The sequence below is a fragment of the Prorops nasuta genome, unplaced genomic scaffold, assembly GCF_024137725.1.
Source record: "Prorops nasuta isolate Cenicafe-Biocafe unplaced genomic scaffold, Cenicafe_Pnas_1.2 PNAS00018, whole genome shotgun sequence".
NCBI classification, from domain to species: Eukaryota; Metazoa; Arthropoda; class Insecta; order Hymenoptera; family Bethylidae; genus Prorops; species Prorops nasuta.
This window is the reverse complement of record NW_027116815.1, coordinates 2,687,903-2,704,652: the sequence shown is the minus strand read 5'-3', so window position 1 is coordinate 2,704,652 and position 16,750 is coordinate 2,687,903. Positions and strand designations below refer to the sequence as shown.

Below are 16,750 nucleotides of genomic sequence, written 5' to 3'. Positions count from 1 at the left end.
AATATAAATTATAGTTTGAATTTAGCGCTTGTCCTGCAGATGTATGTCATTTCCGTTCATACAGAAATCAATGGAGACGACAGGTCTGCTTTGCAGGGTTTGCAGGACTCTGCTCCATCCGGTTCTAACGGTTCCGTGCGTTCCTTGCATTCTGTTCCGTTCATTTCATTTGATTTAAATGGGTTAAAACCTAACCTGAAAATTTTGAATTTATTATGGCGCGTGAAAGCATTATCAATGAATTAAAAGAGATGCAAAGCCCAATAGAAAATAAAAACATAGATTTAGATAACTGTAGGAAGTTGGTAAAGTCTTACATTGATTTGGTGAGTCTAAAAACAATAAAATTAAACAATATTTTTTGTTCTAATAAATAAATGTACTTTTTTGTAGCATTTATACAGTGCAGCCTTGTTTTGGGCAGATAAAGTACTATCATTGAGTAATGAAGAACCAAAAGATGTTTGTTCTTTAGCACATTGTATGTTTTTAATGAAACAGTATCACAGAGCTGCGCATCTTATTAGAAGTCGTGGATTGGAGAAAGTACAACAAACATTGCATTATAAGTTTTACCTGTTTACAAAGGAGAATCATGACTTATTAAGAATGATTATTCTTACAGACAGATGTCATGTGCCATTACTTAACTGTAAGGAGTCTTCTGGAAGCAAAGGAATATAATGAAGCTCTTCAAGTAATCAATGATTCTGAAATATGTACAAGTATGAATCAATCTGGAATTAGTTTTAGTAATCGAATGGAAATGCTAGACAATACTTCAAGAAATGTAAGCCTTTTTAACAGATCTATTCAGTATAATTTTTTAATAAATACAATAAGACAACTGATCAATTTTTTGCTTAGATACAAAGTTCTGTATATTATGTGAAAGGAAGAGTATACGAGGCTATGGATAATAGGGCAGTTGCCACTGATTGTTATAAACAAGCTTTGCATTGTGATGTTTATTCATACCAAGCTTTCGAAGCTCTTATTCAGAACCAAATGCTCTCAGCTGCAGAAGGTATAAATTTATATAAAATAACTGTAACTAATTAGAAAATGATAATTAAATTTATTTAGAAAAAGAGCTTCTGGAATCACTTCCATTCAGTGAACAGTGTACAGATGCTGAAGCAGATTTGCTACGAATGTTATATGAAAGCAAATTAAAGAAATATCAAGATCCGAATAAAAAGCATGTCTGTGTTTCTGCTGCAGTTTATTGTACAAATGTTAATGAGAGATTATCAGAAAATTTAGATATTAAAGTTTCTGAAGCTGAATGGCTATATTATAACTGTGATTATCAAAAATGTTTTTCCCTTACTGAAAGGTATTTCCAATTTATCAGTTATAAATTAATAAGAATGACAGTTTGTAAATTATGATTAAAAATTTCTTGAAATAGAATTTTGAAAAAGGATCCATATCACAGTTCATGTCTTCCAGTTCATATCGCATGCTTAGTAGAGTTGAAAAAGACTAATGGTATGTATAAGGTTAGTGTGTAAATACATATGCTGTGCTAAACATTTATTAATAGGCCTTTAATATTTTAGCATTATTTTATTTGGCACATAAATTAGTTGATCTCTATCCAGATCTAGCTTTGGCATGGTTTGCTGTTGGTTGCTACTACTACAGTATAGGTCAGTATTAATGTTGTTTCTTCTTAATAATATTTATAAGTTTTAAATGTGAAATATTTTTCTGTTAAAGGTAAAAGTGATCCTGCAAGAAGATATTTGGCAAAAGCTACTGCACTGGACAGACTATTTGGTCCAGCTTGGCTGGCTTATGGACATTCATTTGCTGCTGAAAATGAACATGATCAAGCTATGGCTGCATATTTTAAAGCATCACAATTAATGAAAGGATGTCATCTTCCTCTCTTATATATTGGACTTGAGTGTGGCTTAACAAACAATTTGAAGTTAGCTGATAAATTCTTTCAACAAGCACAGGAAATAGCACCAAACGATCCATTTGTGATACACGAAATGGGAGTTATATCGTTTTTAAATTTAGAGTAAGCTTGTCTTTTTGTCGCTATTAATGAATAGAAAGAATTGTTTATGCAGCTACCAACTTATTTCATTTAGTTATAAAAGCGCTGAACGACAGTTCAAGGAAGCTACGAAGAAAATTCAGGGAGGCTTAAAAGACGTAATTTTACCTAGTAAATGGGAATCATTGCTGAATAATTTGGGACATACTTGCAGAAAAATGAAAAAATATGAAGAGGCTTTGGAATACCATCAACAAGTAACGCTTAAACACAATTAAAACGATATCGGCAAAGACGAATAACTCATTTGAACAATCATTTCAGGCCTTGGTGTTAAATCCACTAAATCCCTCTACTTATACCGCCATGGGTTTTATTCATGCGTTAATGGGACATACACAGGAGGCAGTTGATGCCTTTCACAGGTCGCTTGGTCTTAGAAGGGATGATACTTTCACCACAACAATGCTAGGCTATGTTATGGAAAGGCTTATTGATGAATCTCCGCCCTATCCTGGTATAAAATAATTAGTAGGGCAACTAATATTAAAGTAATTAAATAATGGTATAACAAAGCGATTCTTTTAGATGCCCCTGCAGAAATACCAAAGTGTAAACTTGTTGGTAATAGGATATTCGGCGATAATTCCCAACCATCAGTTAATCCTAGCGACTCATCAAATGCACAAACTGCGCATCCAAATATGGATAAATTAAGAGTCAATTTATTCTCTAGCTGGGGTGAAGATTCCGGTAAAGCAGAGGTTAATGCACCTGGCAAAATGGAGAGTCCGCGTGATGCTGTTAATTACTCAACTAATGATGAAGTAGAAATGTTGGATTCATCTACTGCGTACATAGAATATAAATAAAAGTATTATTACGAAAACATATTTTGTATATTAAATAAATTGATTTTAATGTAAAAATTTGTGCATGTGTTTGCGCTAATTAATTTAATTCAATACTATTCTTTTACAAATTGGCTCTTAGAAAATGAAAATCTTGTTGAAAGTAATATTATAAAATATGATTTAAAAATTATGATATTGTATGAATAAATTCTGAGAATTTAAATTATATTTGTCCAAAAATCTCTGTGAAAGATAAATTTCATAGGTAGAAGTATGATTGTGCGGTGATTATATTGCAGTTCTAGGGTTACATGCGAGTAGGTGGGTGGGTAGCTGGTGGGAATGGGATAACTCCGACTCTACGCGACGGCTGTATGTACGTACAAAATTGTACGAATGTATATGTGAATTCCATGGGGTTCCATTTACAATCCGTGTCGTATCATTCGTCTAGTATATCTGTTGGTAATCGCGACGGAATGGGGGCGGTAAACCGAGGACCGGCAACATTTATAACGTGTTTACTTACTACCGATGGACACGGAATCGGAATAAGCAATAAGGATGTATAATATATATATATATATATATATATATATATATATTGTGTGAAGCGTGGCGTGGATTGGCGTAGATCGTCGTTGCTGTGCGTAGTGTGTATGGGTAGTTGGCGGCAGCGAGCAACCAATACAATTACAAGCTACGGTACGGTACGGTACTCGGTAGTAGACGGTAGGATTGGGACGAGAGACGGAGATCTTCAACTCAACTCAACTTCAATTCAGTTCGCGGCTAGTTCGCGCCGTTAGCAAGTGGTTGAATCAGTAGAGAACAACGTGTATTAAGTATTCATAATCGTGTGTCGTTGTTATAATTGTAAAGTTTCCGGTAAACCCGAATTGTTTTGAAATTACTGGACAACCGAATTTTGCAAATAATTATTATAAATTCAATGTAAATTTCAAATTGTGTTAGTCGAAATCGTTGTAATAATTATAACATTTATTTAATTCATCGATATTGTTTTCTAAATTGATTATTTCGTTACGTACGTTAATTTATTACACCACGCACTGTTTTTTTTTTAATTCTATCGTACATCAGTCAAAAGCTGCGATAAACGAGAAAGGGTCGAAAACACATTACGAAGCAGTTGGCAAAAAAAGAAGATAAAAATGGCTACTCTAATGCAACAGGTAAAGTGTTCTTTTTTTCTTGTTATTCTTTTGGTTACATGAGAGATTAATTAATCGCGTACAAATTAATAAATTACCTACATATAAAACAGTGGGATATGTAATGATAAATAATCACAAACAGTTCCTTCGTCATTCATATTTTCAACAATATTTCAGTATTTCTATGTTTTTCTAAGTGCGTAATAAAGCACAAAGAGAATCTGAAGCACCCAACATAAACAAAACAAAAATTTCGGTTTGGCTCTTTCACGTCCACGTGTAAAAATCATACATCGTAGACTATAATCTATATAATTGTTAGATTGGCTTTATTAGTGAAGTAAAATTAAGATAAAATAAAAGCAGAATTCTCGTGAAATGCAGAAAATGTGAAAAATACCTGGATCAAATTTAGAAATGAACAAGATAGGAAAGTTTGGATAATATTTTTTGTTAAAAGACGTTACGTGGCGTTTCATCGATTCACAATGGCTCGATTGAGGGGCAAAATTTTGGCTTGAAACTAATAAATACATTATAAGAAAGGTTTTAGCGGTAGTTCTAAGCGGGTAATAACAATTCTATACACGAGTCTGCTCATACAAGTTCACAATATAGTAGAATATTTCTTCCGTTTCGTCGTTTGAACTAATTGTAATTGAAAATAGGAAAATTCTGAGAATCCCGAAATTGCTGTAAATTCATTGGTAAGTCTCGTTATGCCTCGCTGGCGTGGAATTTTTTTTTTTGCTTCTCCGAACGCAAGTTTGGAACAATGTCCTTCAGGCCCTGTTTTCGTTATACCACGAGTCACTCAAGCTCGTTGTATATAGTCCACTTGTATCTTTCATAGGGATGAGATCGCAAGATTCTTGGGTACGTGTTAAAGTATTGTTTTATTCGATAATATTTTAATAACTCCTGCTAAATAACAGGGATAACACTTTCATCCTAATCGTACGAGCATATTAAACGATTCAAACGCGGATTTTGACTAGCGTATTCCAAATGGAAGTCGCGTTATAACAAAAACCTCCAGTTTCTTCGTGAATGAGACAAATACATACACATACCCGTGACTTGTGCATGTTTTCCAGCAATAATATACGATTGTTTATTTTTAATTGTATTAAAGTCCTAGTGAAAATATTAGCATGTTGACTTTTCTTTTTAATTTTAACGTTTTCTATCTGTATCTCTGTCTCTGCTTAAGCTTCTACAGACACACACACACACATATGTATATAGAATCGTAGGTAATATCAATATGTTAATAATAAATACTTGAAATATATATTTGGTGTTACAGTTACATTTGTACAATGATGCCGAAGGAGCGAATGGAACGGATGGATTAGCACGAAGCGATTCAAATAGTCAAGATTTGCAAGCACACACGCAACAAGAACTGGATCTGTTACAGGCACAGGGCCGCGCGAACCAACAGGTGCAATTGTGTCAACGTGAAAGAGAAAAATTGCAGACCAGGGAACGCGATCAACGTGATCAAGAATGTTTGCAGCAGCTGCAACAAATTAACAACCTTCTATTGCTAGGTTTACAACCACCATCTAATTTCCATCAAAACCGTTCCTCCCATGACGAATCTTGCAGCAGCCAATCTGCGACAGAAAACATTACCGATGAAGGTAATAAATCCAAGAAAACCAATATTTCATTTTATAAAACGCCAATCTATATATAATAATTTTACTTTTACATTTCTCGCTATTCCAATAATAATATTTTTCATTATCTATATAATTCATACCGATTCTAACAGTATTTTTAAAATCTTTTCATCTCGAATGAACGTTAATTAATCCTTACTGTTTATAATATTAAATTTAGAACTCTTTAATTAGTATTCGTATTGCATTTCTTTTTCATACTGATTTTTCTCATAAAAAAAAGACTGTCTGAGTTTCTTGAAAACTGGCCGAAAGTGGTAAAGCGTAATAGTTTTATTGATTTTGGTGTATAACGCAATCTTCTATTTTGTTTGATCCGTGATTATTCGAGATTGTTTATCGTTCGTCAGTTGAAGCTTAAAACGAATCGGTGAAGCTTTGTACCGTTAGGAAATGTGAATTTTTTCTCATGGCAGCCGACATGTCTATATCAGATCTATTTGGGTTGAGCATGCCTCGAGGATCCCTACTGAGCAGCAACCAATCGACAGAAAATTCACCTGGTTATCGCCATTATCAATGCCACGGACAAAGTCGTAATAATAGCCAGGGCTCTACCCATCAACATCATCAGGTTAGACGCGAGACTATTATTTTCCTTAATATTTATTATTCTTCCGTATGTTGATCTTCCTCTCTCTCTCTCTCTCTCTTTCTCTTCTTCCTCCCTCTTTCTCTTCTTCCTCCCTCTTTTGATTCCTCCTGATTACTCTATTTTATACAACGATTCATAATAATACAAACTACTCGATGCGAACGATGAAAGTAATACAACCGGCTCTTAGGTGATAAAAAAATTCCTACCGTTGATCATAAAGAAAGTTTGTATAAACCGTAATTGTATGTATTATTACTTTTTTTTGGCTCTATTTTGATAATAATTTAGCCTATCAATTGGCTTACAATAATTATAGACTGAATATACCAGCGAAAGAAATGATATCATTCGATAATACTACATTTTTAACGTTATGCTTCTTCAGAGGAGCTTATTTCTCCTCGTAAATCATAGCGCTAGCACTTTTCATGATGTAATACGAGCCAGAATAAGCAATAACGCGTAAAAATGTGTATAGCTTTAGTAGCAATTTTGGCAGTGTGTAAATAATATTACGCATAGTAACGATAAAAATGTCAAATGTGAAATAGGCAGCATTTTATTCTTGAGACATATGACTGCTGTTGCCAATGTAATAACCGGAAGAATGATCAGTCCTATGGGATCGGTTCCAAGTACGCATTATAGTTAATTTTTTCGTTAAATAATAGTAATGCGGAAGCTCACTGTAATAATGTGCAGGAATCAACGATAAACTAATTTCTTCGTTAATTATTCGTTTTAGAGTCACTGGAAATCTCGAGGATACTACTGAAAATATTCGTATGTTATCATTTCAAATATATATTTATATAAGTTACTTACATTTATAATAATTCAGTTTTTTTTTGTTTTTGTTTATTTCTTTGTGCCAATTCATTATACTTGTCTGCGACTCTTAGATTTTTGTATCTAATCGATTCATAAAAGAAACTTTCTATATGGTTAGTATTAAAAACTAATTGTTGTACACAATCTCTATCTAAATAAGGGATTGCTTTTTTTCGAACATTATCTGTATCAAATAACGTAAGAAAGAACTTAAACTATATATAGTAATAATCACTCTTATCTTACTTAGAAAGCGTTGGTACATCGATAGTTTTACGAGTCCATTTTATCGTCCGCTGATAGTACGTATGGTTATTGTCTTCTCAATATAATTTAACAAATGGAAGTCATTTTACAGTTGCGAGAAAGCATGGAGAAGGCGATAAATAAATTCTATACACAATGAGACGACCTCGATTCTAACAGAGCCAAGATTTCACAGGCTTGAGCCAAACGGCTTTATTGTAGAAATACGTCGTTTATCCTTCAAGAGGCTCCGTACAACAATTCATAGTATTTGGTTTTGAAAGGAGAAAGAGAGGTCCACTATATACGCTGGCCGATCCCATTCCTTACGTAGTATTAGCGATACAGATTGGGGATATTCCAGTCGTCGTAGCGAGAATTTAACTAAATGCTGTCAGGAATTTAACTTGTCTTTGTTATTGATTCATCCAAGATTAGCTTTAAAGTGATGGTATACGGAGCATTGATTCACACATACCTAGACTTTATGGTGATTTAATTTTAAGCTACTCTGTAGAAAGGGTGAAGAACATTGCAATTTTTAGAAATGAAAAATTTAGATGTAAATGAATATTTGAAAATTGAATATTTTAGGTGCAATATTTTGCCTTGGCATTAATCAGTCGTATTTTACAGAAATCTTGTGACGATAGCCACGGATATTACTCATCAACAAGTACAATGGATACACCAAGTTCTCCTACTTCGGGAATTACGCCGCCATGCCCGAGTACACCTGGTAGTCTGTATTCGAATCCCTATTCATACTCATCTACGGCTAGTGGTAGCCCAAGATTACACAGCACACCGTCTCAGTCAAATCGGTCAGGTCTACAAGATATAGGCTCCTCTCCTTCGCCGGCTCATCCCCCTTACCATGGAAGACCTATACGGGGTTCTCCATCATCGTACAGGTAATAGAAAATGTCTGGTGCTCTTATGTTTCAGATTTGCTATTATGCTTATATTCACAATCAAATAATTCAATTATCTTCAATGAAATAATCTTCGAACGTTATTTAAAGTTATATTATTTGAACATAATGATGTTGATTATAATTGGATCATCAGTGAATGCAGTAACTCTACTTGGAATTCTTGGGATTATCTTCACACACCTGGATGCACTGGATCGCGCTCCAACTCACCAGCAGATTCAGGAGTGGGTGTTAGTAGTATGGATGGTTCTTTATCTGATATAATGGTGAGTAATATATAGGCTCATTTGAAGCAAATTAAATGGTTTTCTCATTGTTTCAGAGCTGCTTATCATTAAGTCCATCTATGCATTGCCATCCACAATCATTGGGTTCTTTGATGTCACCTGATATTGAACTGTGTTCAAGCAACAAAGCGCTCCAACGAATGGCAGCCAAAAAATATTTATCACAGCCTCATCAGAATACAATTATGCATCACCATCATTCGCACAATTACAATAGGGGCCATCATTACAACCATACGCAGCCTGGCTTTATCAACATGAATTTTCTTAATAATAATAAAACGTGTTGCTCTGGAGCCAGTTCACACGTGATTCCGCCTGTCAGCTCGCCTACGATAAATTATAATAATGAGCCAAAAACTTCATTAGATAGGGCAGCGAGATTTCATCGTAAAACAGCAGGTTCGTAACACTGTTAAATTTGGTTGAAGTTATATTGTTCATTGACTTAAACGTTCTTTTAAACAGCTTTGTGTGATGCTACCTGTACATGGGAAGGTACTTTACCTCCACGAACACAGAAGCCAGATTCATATTCTTCAAAAGTTTTTCTTGGTGGCGTGCCATGGGACATCACAGAACAAAACCTTGTATCGTGCTTTAAGCACATAGGACCTATTCGTGTTGAATGGCCACGACAAGATCAATCCGAACAAAAACGAAAAGGATATGTGTATATAATTTTTGATTCTGAAAAACAGGTATTTCTCATTATTGAAATAAATATATGTATACAGTAACATGTTATATATTTTCTTACAATTAATTTGTCAATTAGGTTCGAGCACTCTTAGCTTGCTGTACTCGTAATTTCAATAATGGAGGAACTTGGCATTATAAAATTTCATCCCAACGTATAAAAGGAAAAACTGTTAGTTTCGTTACCGTTAAAACAAGTGATTATTTTGGTATGTCTTTAAACTAGAATTACGTTATTTTTCTTTTAGGCGGAAGTAATTCCTTGGGGTCTAAGTGACAGCAATTATATTAAATCTTCGTCACAAAAACTGAATCCCGATAAAACAGTATTTGTCGGCGGATTACATGGAATGTTGACTGCTGCTGGCTTAGCTACCATTATGGACGATCTTTACGATAACGTAATTTATGCAGGTAAATAGCAGATGATCAATATCCCTTTGTCTAATGTATTAAAATCGGTAAATACAAAATTTAATCATGTTATAGGTATTGATACCGACAAGTTCAAGTATCCGATAGGATCTGGACGCGTAACATTCAGCTCAACGCGTTCGTACAAACGAGCCATAGCGGCTGCCGTTATTGAAGTAAAGGCCCCTAAATTCACAAAGAAGGTAAGCTTGTTCTAAGATTATAAATAATTACTATAACTTAATTTTTGCCTCCTTATAATATTGAATTGTTTTTTTTTTTCATTACAGTTCCAAATAGATCCTTATATGGAAGACGCTATGTGTTCTTCATGTTCAGTACAGAGGGGTCCATACTTTTGCCGCGAAGAGGTATACTAATAATCACTGTTCTTCAATGGTTTATGAATATTTTCCTAGTATATTATGATAGTTTTAATGTAGAGAATTAAAACGATCTAATCTTTAAATGAATGATACAAAACACATTTTTATTTTCAATAACATGCTATAGCTTGGAAAAGAGTATGCCTCAAAGTTTCAATTACTGTTTTACTATTTTAATTTAATTAATTATTATTTTTTTGAAAATTAAAAATCATTCATTTGATTATTTAATAGTGATTAATACATAAGTATATATATATATAAAAGAATGTTATTTTCTTTATAGGTTTGCTTACGATACTTTTGTCGTAGCTGTTGGCATTGGCAGCATTCTATGGGAGCATTACGTTTTCACGAACCGATGTCAAGGGATTCAAATTCAGGTTCTGTAGTAGGGTTTTTGCCCTATAATAACTATAACGTTAATTATCGTGGGTTAAATGATATTCCGATTTAAAATGCAATTTAAAATGCCTTTGAGCAGTTTTGTTCAGTTTGTATTTTGACTGCTTTTAATATTGATCTTGTGCAATGATATAGCAGACTTAGTTTTTATTGCAAAGTTTCTATGAGCTGGTAGAACTAAAACTAAACTAAAACGAGCATCGTACTTATCATCTAATTAATAAGTGTTGCTCTTTCTTTGTTATATATAAAACCATATTTGCACAAGTATCCTCAATTTAAAGGCGTACCGAGTAATAACAATCGTGTTTATAAAAAGTTCCTACATAGAATGCAGTAATAGTTGCGTTCAAATAACCATTACTTTTATTTAGTATGTTTATTTGCAGATTAGTTCTCTCATTGTTTTATTATGAGAAAAAGAATTATGTCGATGTATCAAATTTCACAACGTTTATGCTCTAGAGGCATATACTTTTTCGTTGATTTGATGTTGGTTGAATTGTGGCTTTGATAGCGACATTCAATTTTTACACGGTCAGAGGGATTGTATCACCTGTTATCTTAATATTTAATGGTTAATTATCAATTAATTAATGGATAAGGTCAAAAGATATCTAGCGTAACGGGCGCTCAAATTTGAAGCGTTTTAATAAGCTTAAACAACACGTTAACAATTCTCCATTGTTATTTATTCGTGTATAATTTAAATAACTGCGTCTAACGGGTGATTTTGATCTCCAAAGTGTAGCGTTAAAAAAGGCCGTTCTCCCAACTTCTCAATTAATGTCGACAACATTTCCAACGACATATTTTTACAATGGAATATACAGTAAACGAGCTATTAGTAAATGCTCACTGTATTAGTAATTTATATTAATGGCCATGATATTAGACTTTGATAAGTCTTTGCTTTTGGCGCTGTTTAATTGTTGACGAAATGGAGAACTATACGGTCTACGATTCTGGGGCGAATTGTGATAAATTGATTCTATTTTTATTATATTTTTTTTTTGTTAATAGATGATGTTACGTCTTTTCTTTTTTCAAAACATTTCGCACCATTTCTCGCTCAGGTTTCTCATTTTTTTATATTATTTTGTTACATTGATTAAAATTCATATTTTTGCACTTATTTGCCTACTTTCTTGATCTTACTGTTTTTCCAATTATAAATGTTATTTTCCTCCTTATTCCAGTATTTAATGTTTTAGTCTATACGCATGCATATAAGATACAATTAAAACCCAGAACTTCATAAATGTAATTTGGAGTTTATTGAAAGGTTTTTAAAATGATTGTATGGTATGAAAAGTTATTTTAATCCCTTAATGAAAATTTTATTGCAGATTATTCAGTTTATTCTTAAGTTCTTTTTAATCGAATTATATTTTTATCTTACTTTTTTGTTTTAAATCATAATTAACATTAATCTATCTCTTTAATATTTATGTTTAACATTACTCATTGTTTTAAGCGACTTTTAAAGTAAAATTATATATAGTTTAATTTGATCAATGAATTTAGAATTGAGCATACCAACTATATGTCGTAATAAAAGGTTGTATGCGGCTTATACTAAATTTAACAAAATAATTAAGAATCCGGACAATAATAGTTCATGATTGATTGATTCAATGAATTGACTATTAATGAGTATATAATTTATAAATTGACAGATAATCGAAATTTGCAATAAGTTATTCTGAATATTTTTTTGTTTAAGCTTTCTATAAAATTTGGTAAAAGCCGCTTTATCTGTTGACGACACCGTTTACATGTTATAAACTAAAACTAATTTTTTTTATGTTATATGAGTGACAAGAAAAAATTATAGATAATTATATACTTTTTTAAACACTTTAAAATTACCGATAAAATGAAGAAAAAAGATATTGTCAGTATAATTGCTTCTATAGCATTGAAATATTCAACAAATTTTAAAACCCTATTTTATCTTCAATCTCTTATTTAAAAATGTTTTAATTGTTCTTGTCATTTTATGATAAGTCCTAAGTTTTACTCAAATAAAATGTTAACCAGTATTTTTAAATTATAATTAGATAAGAACAACCTAATTTTTTAGTTACTAAAAAGACTGCTAGAGCACTTAAACTTAGGGATGATTACTTTCCATTCATTCTCTTAAAGTGGCTCTTAAATTTGCTAAATTTTAGGATCTAAAGTTAAACCATAGCCAATATACCTCCTGCTTTATACCTCCTATGTACTTTATATATATTACCACTTGCAATGTAGACAATTGTTTTAAATAAAAATACATTTGGTTCTTGAGCTAATAAAAAAGCTAAAAATGTTATTATTTATTGTAAAAAATATATCCATTTGTACATACATAAGGTATACTTCCCATTTACAAAAAATTATTAATCTTGTATTAATTTTATACAATATTTCATAAAAGCTATTATTTGTTAGTTTGAGCTCTTCCCTTTTTTATACTTACTTAAAGACTGATAAAGACATATTAAAGAAGACATTGTTCCAAGTGCACCAACATGCCATAATTTTAAACAACCACTCCATAATGTACCAGGGGGTAAGTAGTGAATCGCATAAGTTATATCCATCAACAAACGTAAACAAGTCAATAATTCATTATTCTGCTCATCAGCTATTGTTCTTATTGCTTTTCTGTACAAAATTAAAAACTAAAATTAGCTAAATGCCAATATTTTCTTTTTAGGATAAATACCTTTTGTCGCAATCTGTCTTATTGATTTCTTTTTTAAATTGTTGTAGTTTTTGATATTTTCTGATTGATCTGAAGAAAAATTTACATACATTAATTGAAGCTTCACCTAATATTAATTAAAGGAAAAATGATTTTGGACGTTACTTTATCAAAGCAAAATGTAAGGATAGTATCCACAGCGAAGTTGACGTGGTATCCCAAACATCTGAATTTAAAGCTATAATTTTATGTTCCATGGCCCAAGCAATATGCTCAATAGGATTAAAGAGTATATCGACACCATTTTGCAGCACATCAATTATTCTAATTAACTGGTCAGGTTCCTATCAGATTATACATATGAAATTTAGATGACTCTAAAATGACATGGTTATTCTTATAAATATACTTCTTCAGTAGTTCTTTAAACTGATAAGAAAAAGTGATGATAAAATTTGGAATAAATGATTAATATCAGGAAATTAAATTATGTACCTGTTTACCCCATCCATATGACATAACACCACATAATGTGGGAATGTCATCTAGTAATCTTAATATTACTCTACTTCCACTTAGCTGACTACCCAAAGTTTTCAATTTATTTTCAGTATCCTTTGTTGTTGCTGCAATAGTAGCTAATTTAGCTGCGTATGAAAATAATCTTAAAAACTTGTCTCTCCCTGAATACGTCTCCAAATATTCAGAAACCAATACTAAACTCATTTTGTTCAATGATAATATTAATGTATATAATAATGCATAATGCTTTTATAAGCTTCCAATCTCAGGCATAAACTCTGACCTTTCAACAATCATTTACATATTTACATAGGCTTATATGAATTAAAGATATTTTCCTGTAAACCATATCAAGTATATTTATAAATATTTTAAAACACAATAATAAAGTGGCTAAATTGCATTTGACAATACACTTACTTCAAAATTTCTGTTTTCACAATAAATAAACCAAATAAAATCGTGTAATCGTGTGTAATCGTATTTAAAAAGTTTGACATATGTCAGCTTCAATTCTTAAAATGCAAAACGAAATTCATAGGTGATAAAATTACATAATATTTACTTTCTCTATAAACTACAAGGTAAAACATAAAATTTCTGTAAAATTTATCTTATTTATATTGCATTATGTCAATCTTTAGCGACATTTCGCTATAACAAATAACGCTGAATTACTCTCGACGCTGGCATTTGGCAATAATAATTTTAACTTATACAAACATGTGAAGCATCGCCCCATTAATTAAGGCTTTTCAAATATTGTATTATTGTAATTGTCCAATTTCGTCTAATGATTCAACCAATCAGCGTCGTGTTCACTTTATCATGTTTGTCTGTTTACCCTATGGAAGGAAAGGGAGGAAGTTATTAAGTTAGCGACATCTGGCGGCTGTTTGCAGTTTGGTGGTCTGTCGACTGACTCGACTGTCAGGTCTACGGGAACGGCCGAACGGGACTACTTGGTTCGTTCGTGCCTCGTGGACTATTTCGGAATTTGGACTGATCGGAGTAGAATTGTGTGCGTTATTTAAATCTTGATTCTTAAGGCTTTTTAAAATGTATACTTTATTGCAGTTGTGTCTGATTGTATAACATTTGAATTTCTTCTTGTCAAGCCAAGAAGAATGTAGTTGCAATAATTAAATTATGGTGTAAAGTGTAAATATAAATAAATCAGCCGTTTTGATTTCTCAAAAATAATAGCCGGATAAATAAGTAATAATACTATTTTATTGTTATAGGTTATACCTGGGTGCGGAAACTTATTGTTTTAATGCAACATAATTTAATTTGTATAGAAATTAGTACATACGGATTGCTATAAATGCGTTATTTTAAAGCAATTAAGCTATGTACCGACATAACTCAAACACAAACACTTTATGAACCGCATATGACAAATTTATAATATTGTTTTCTTTTGAAAATTAGTGAACTAGTGTTATAATCATTAATTAATATATTATTCATAATTTTCTTATTATAAAAAATATACATGTTTAGTGCCTTTAATTCAAACGCGCGCAAAATGACCAGGTTTACTCTTCAGTCAATGTTTTCAAACTGTATAGTACAACATAGAAAAGGAAAGGTACATATAATATGATGGTATAGGTTAGGAAACCTCTTGGTATGCACCGTATGCACTAACCTTTTCATACCAATATTTTCCTTTTACGGCTTTACAATAACCATGCCATTACTAAAATTTAAGGGTTTTAAATAACAAACCAAATCATGTACCGTAGTATTGGTCTCATAACTTGATGCAATTATAATAGTATAAAACAATTTATTTGTTGTGTAGAACGCAGGAATAAAGAAGTAAGAAGAGGGGAGAATACTATGCATACAATTCTGTTACGAGCTGACTGCTCCTGTTACTAGCATTCCAGTGTACACGGTCGTTTTGACGACGGATGAACCGATGAAGTGAGGCTAGCGAGATTGAACGTAGTAAAGTGAATATAGATTGGATCTAAAATCTGGATAAGGCTTGAGTGTAGTGGGGTGAGGTAAAGTGCGGCATGACAAAGTGGCAATGTTTTTGGACATTTAGATGCTCGGTTTTCTTCGGTCTTCTGTTCTCTACAGCTATAGCAGTTTAGTGAAGCAGTTCGGTTGATTGGTAGGCACGAGATCGACAAGTAGACAGGCAGGGCAGGCAGACAGGCAACCATCCACGGGAAACGCAGTTTATACTATATCGTAAGTTGGAGCCTGTTGGATAGAGTTGGAGCTGCTCCTCGTATTGGTTCGTTGTTTGCCGTCTGTTCTGTGTATACTGTCCGTACTGTCCAACTCAGTCCAACTTAGACTGAGAACTTGGAAGGAGGAGAAGAAGAGTACCTAGTAGACTTAGTACTGTATACTCACTGCAAGCGATAGGTATACCAGACGTGTACTATATCCAGAGCTATAACCCACAGGTATACGCCCGTAGCTGTAGTTTCGTTTTCGAACGACGACGTGATCAGTGGTTTGCCGACGTGATGACGTCAGACTCAGCCGAGCCGAAGCACAAGAGTCGTGTGAGCGCGTTTAAAGCCGAGTAGGGCGTGAAAGTGTGTGTTGTGTCGCTCGTTTCCCTTAAAGTTCTTTTAGCCCATCTTAGTTGAAAATATGTGCAAATAGCAGCGGCTTTCTCCGTGAACACGCGGGACAATTATGTTCGGTGTTGCTTTAACGTGATTCATAGTGAAAAGCCTACCATGTTTCGCTGCATTCCAATTTTTAAAGGGTGTAACAGGCAGGTGGAATACGTTGACAAGCGTCATTCCTCTCTGTCCAGCGTCCCCGATGATATTCTTAGATATTCCAGAAGTCTGGAGGAGCTTTTGCTCGATGCTAATCACATACGAGATTTGCCCAAGGTAACTCGCATATACCGTCACATGCAAGCTTTCCCACTTTCTTCTCTTAATCCTACATTCTTTATACTTTATCCCATTCTTTATTCTTCGTCTTTTTTCTTTAACTTCTGCCCTTT

General features: G+C 32.9%; 4 protein-coding genes across 7 annotated transcripts in view; 3 read left to right on the top strand and 1 right to left on the bottom strand.

Moving 5' to 3' along the window:
- Positions 1–189: 189 nt before the first annotated feature.
- On the top strand, positions 190–3,005 carry Cdc16 (cell division cycle protein 16). The gene is made up of 11 exons (XM_066738073.1): positions 190–326; positions 394–546; positions 626–790; positions 868–1,027; positions 1,087–1,339; positions 1,415–1,494; positions 1,566–1,655; positions 1,726–2,035; positions 2,109–2,271; positions 2,339–2,531; positions 2,603–3,005. The coding sequence occupies exons 1-11, from the start codon at positions 216–218 to the stop codon at positions 2,884–2,886; spliced, it is 1,962 nt and encodes a 653-aa protein (XP_066594170.1). The 5' UTR covers positions 190–215; the 3' UTR covers positions 2,887–3,005.
- Positions 3,006–3,583: 578 nt separating this feature from the next.
- LOC136780080 (cytoplasmic polyadenylation element-binding protein 1-A-like) lies at positions 3,584–11,676 on the top strand. 4 transcript variants are annotated; one of them, XM_066738168.1, is made up of 12 exons: positions 3,584–4,064; positions 5,356–5,695; positions 6,154–6,311; positions 8,049–8,326; positions 8,484–8,580; positions 8,673–9,039; positions 9,106–9,338; positions 9,416–9,508; positions 9,585–9,750; positions 9,826–9,953; positions 10,041–10,121; positions 10,423–11,676. In XM_066738168.1, exons 1-12 carry the CDS (start codon positions 4,044–4,046, stop codon positions 10,591–10,593), a joined length of 2,133 nt encoding a protein of 710 aa, XP_066594265.1. In that variant the 5' UTR covers positions 3,584–4,043; the 3' UTR covers positions 10,594–11,676. The 4 variants fall into 4 exon arrangements, with proteins under 4 accessions (XP_066594265.1, XP_066594262.1, XP_066594264.1 ...); XM_066738165.1 differs by having other exon boundaries at positions 3,586–4,064; positions 8,484–8,616; XM_066738167.1 differs by having other exon boundaries at positions 3,588–4,064; positions 6,172–6,311; positions 8,484–8,616.
- A 744-nt stretch (positions 11,677–12,420) lies between these two features.
- Pex11c (Peroxin 11c) lies at positions 12,421–14,484 on the bottom strand. Its single transcript, XM_066737966.1, has 5 exons — positions 14,179–14,484; positions 13,732–14,096; positions 13,402–13,580; positions 13,258–13,326; positions 12,421–13,196 (listed from the first exon to the last, which is right to left on the bottom strand). The coding sequence occupies exons 2-5, from the start codon at positions 13,960–13,962 to the stop codon at positions 12,977–12,979; spliced, it is 699 nt and encodes a 232-aa protein (XP_066594063.1). The 5' UTR covers positions 13,963–14,096; positions 14,179–14,484; the 3' UTR covers positions 12,421–12,976.
- Positions 14,485–14,824: 340 nt separating this feature from the next.
- scrib (scribble) overlaps positions 14,825–16,750 on the top strand; it is a 39,663-nt gene continuing 37,737 nt past the window's right edge. The window contains exon 1 of the mRNA XM_066738365.1: positions 14,825–16,634. Within this exon, the coding sequence (XP_066594462.1) occupies positions 16,473–16,634 (162 nt within the window). The 5' untranslated portion in view covers positions 14,825–16,472. The remainder of the gene's footprint in view (positions 16,635–16,750) is intronic.

Bases quoted from the DNA above. Each gene is read 5' to 3' on its own strand.
- Cdc16 (XM_066738073.1), top strand. From the start codon at position 216: ATGGCGCGTGAAAGCATTATCAATGAATTAAAAGAGATGCAAAGCCCA. The intron at 1,340-1,414 runs GTATTTCCAATT...TTCTTGAAATAG, and splicing joins TGTTTTTCCCTTACTGAAAG to AATTTTGAAAAAGGATCCAT. The intron at 2,036-2,108 runs GTAAGCTTGTCT...TATTTCATTTAG, and splicing joins ATATCGTTTTTAAATTTAGA to TTATAAAAGCGCTGAACGAC.
- LOC136780080 (XM_066738165.1), top strand. From the start codon at position 4,044: ATGGCTACTCTAATGCAACAG. The intron at 6,312-8,048 runs GTTAGACGCGAG...CGTATTTTACAG, and splicing joins CTACCCATCAACATCATCAG to AAATCTTGTGACGATAGCCA. The intron at 9,040-9,105 runs GTTCGTAACACT...TCTTTTAAACAG, and splicing joins ATTTCATCGTAAAACAGCAG to CTTTGTGTGATGCTACCTGT.
- Pex11c (XM_066737966.1), bottom strand. From the start codon at position 13,962: ATGAGTTTAGTATTGGTTTCTGAATATTTGGAGACGTATTCAGGGAGA. The intron at 13,327-13,401 runs GTAACGTCCAAA...ATTTTTCTTCAG, and splicing joins TTACATTTTGCTTTGATAAA to ATCAATCAGAAAATATCAAA. The intron at 13,197-13,257 runs GTATTTATCCTA...AATTTTGTACAG, and splicing joins AAGACAGATTGCGACAAAAG to AAAAGCAATAAGAACAATAG.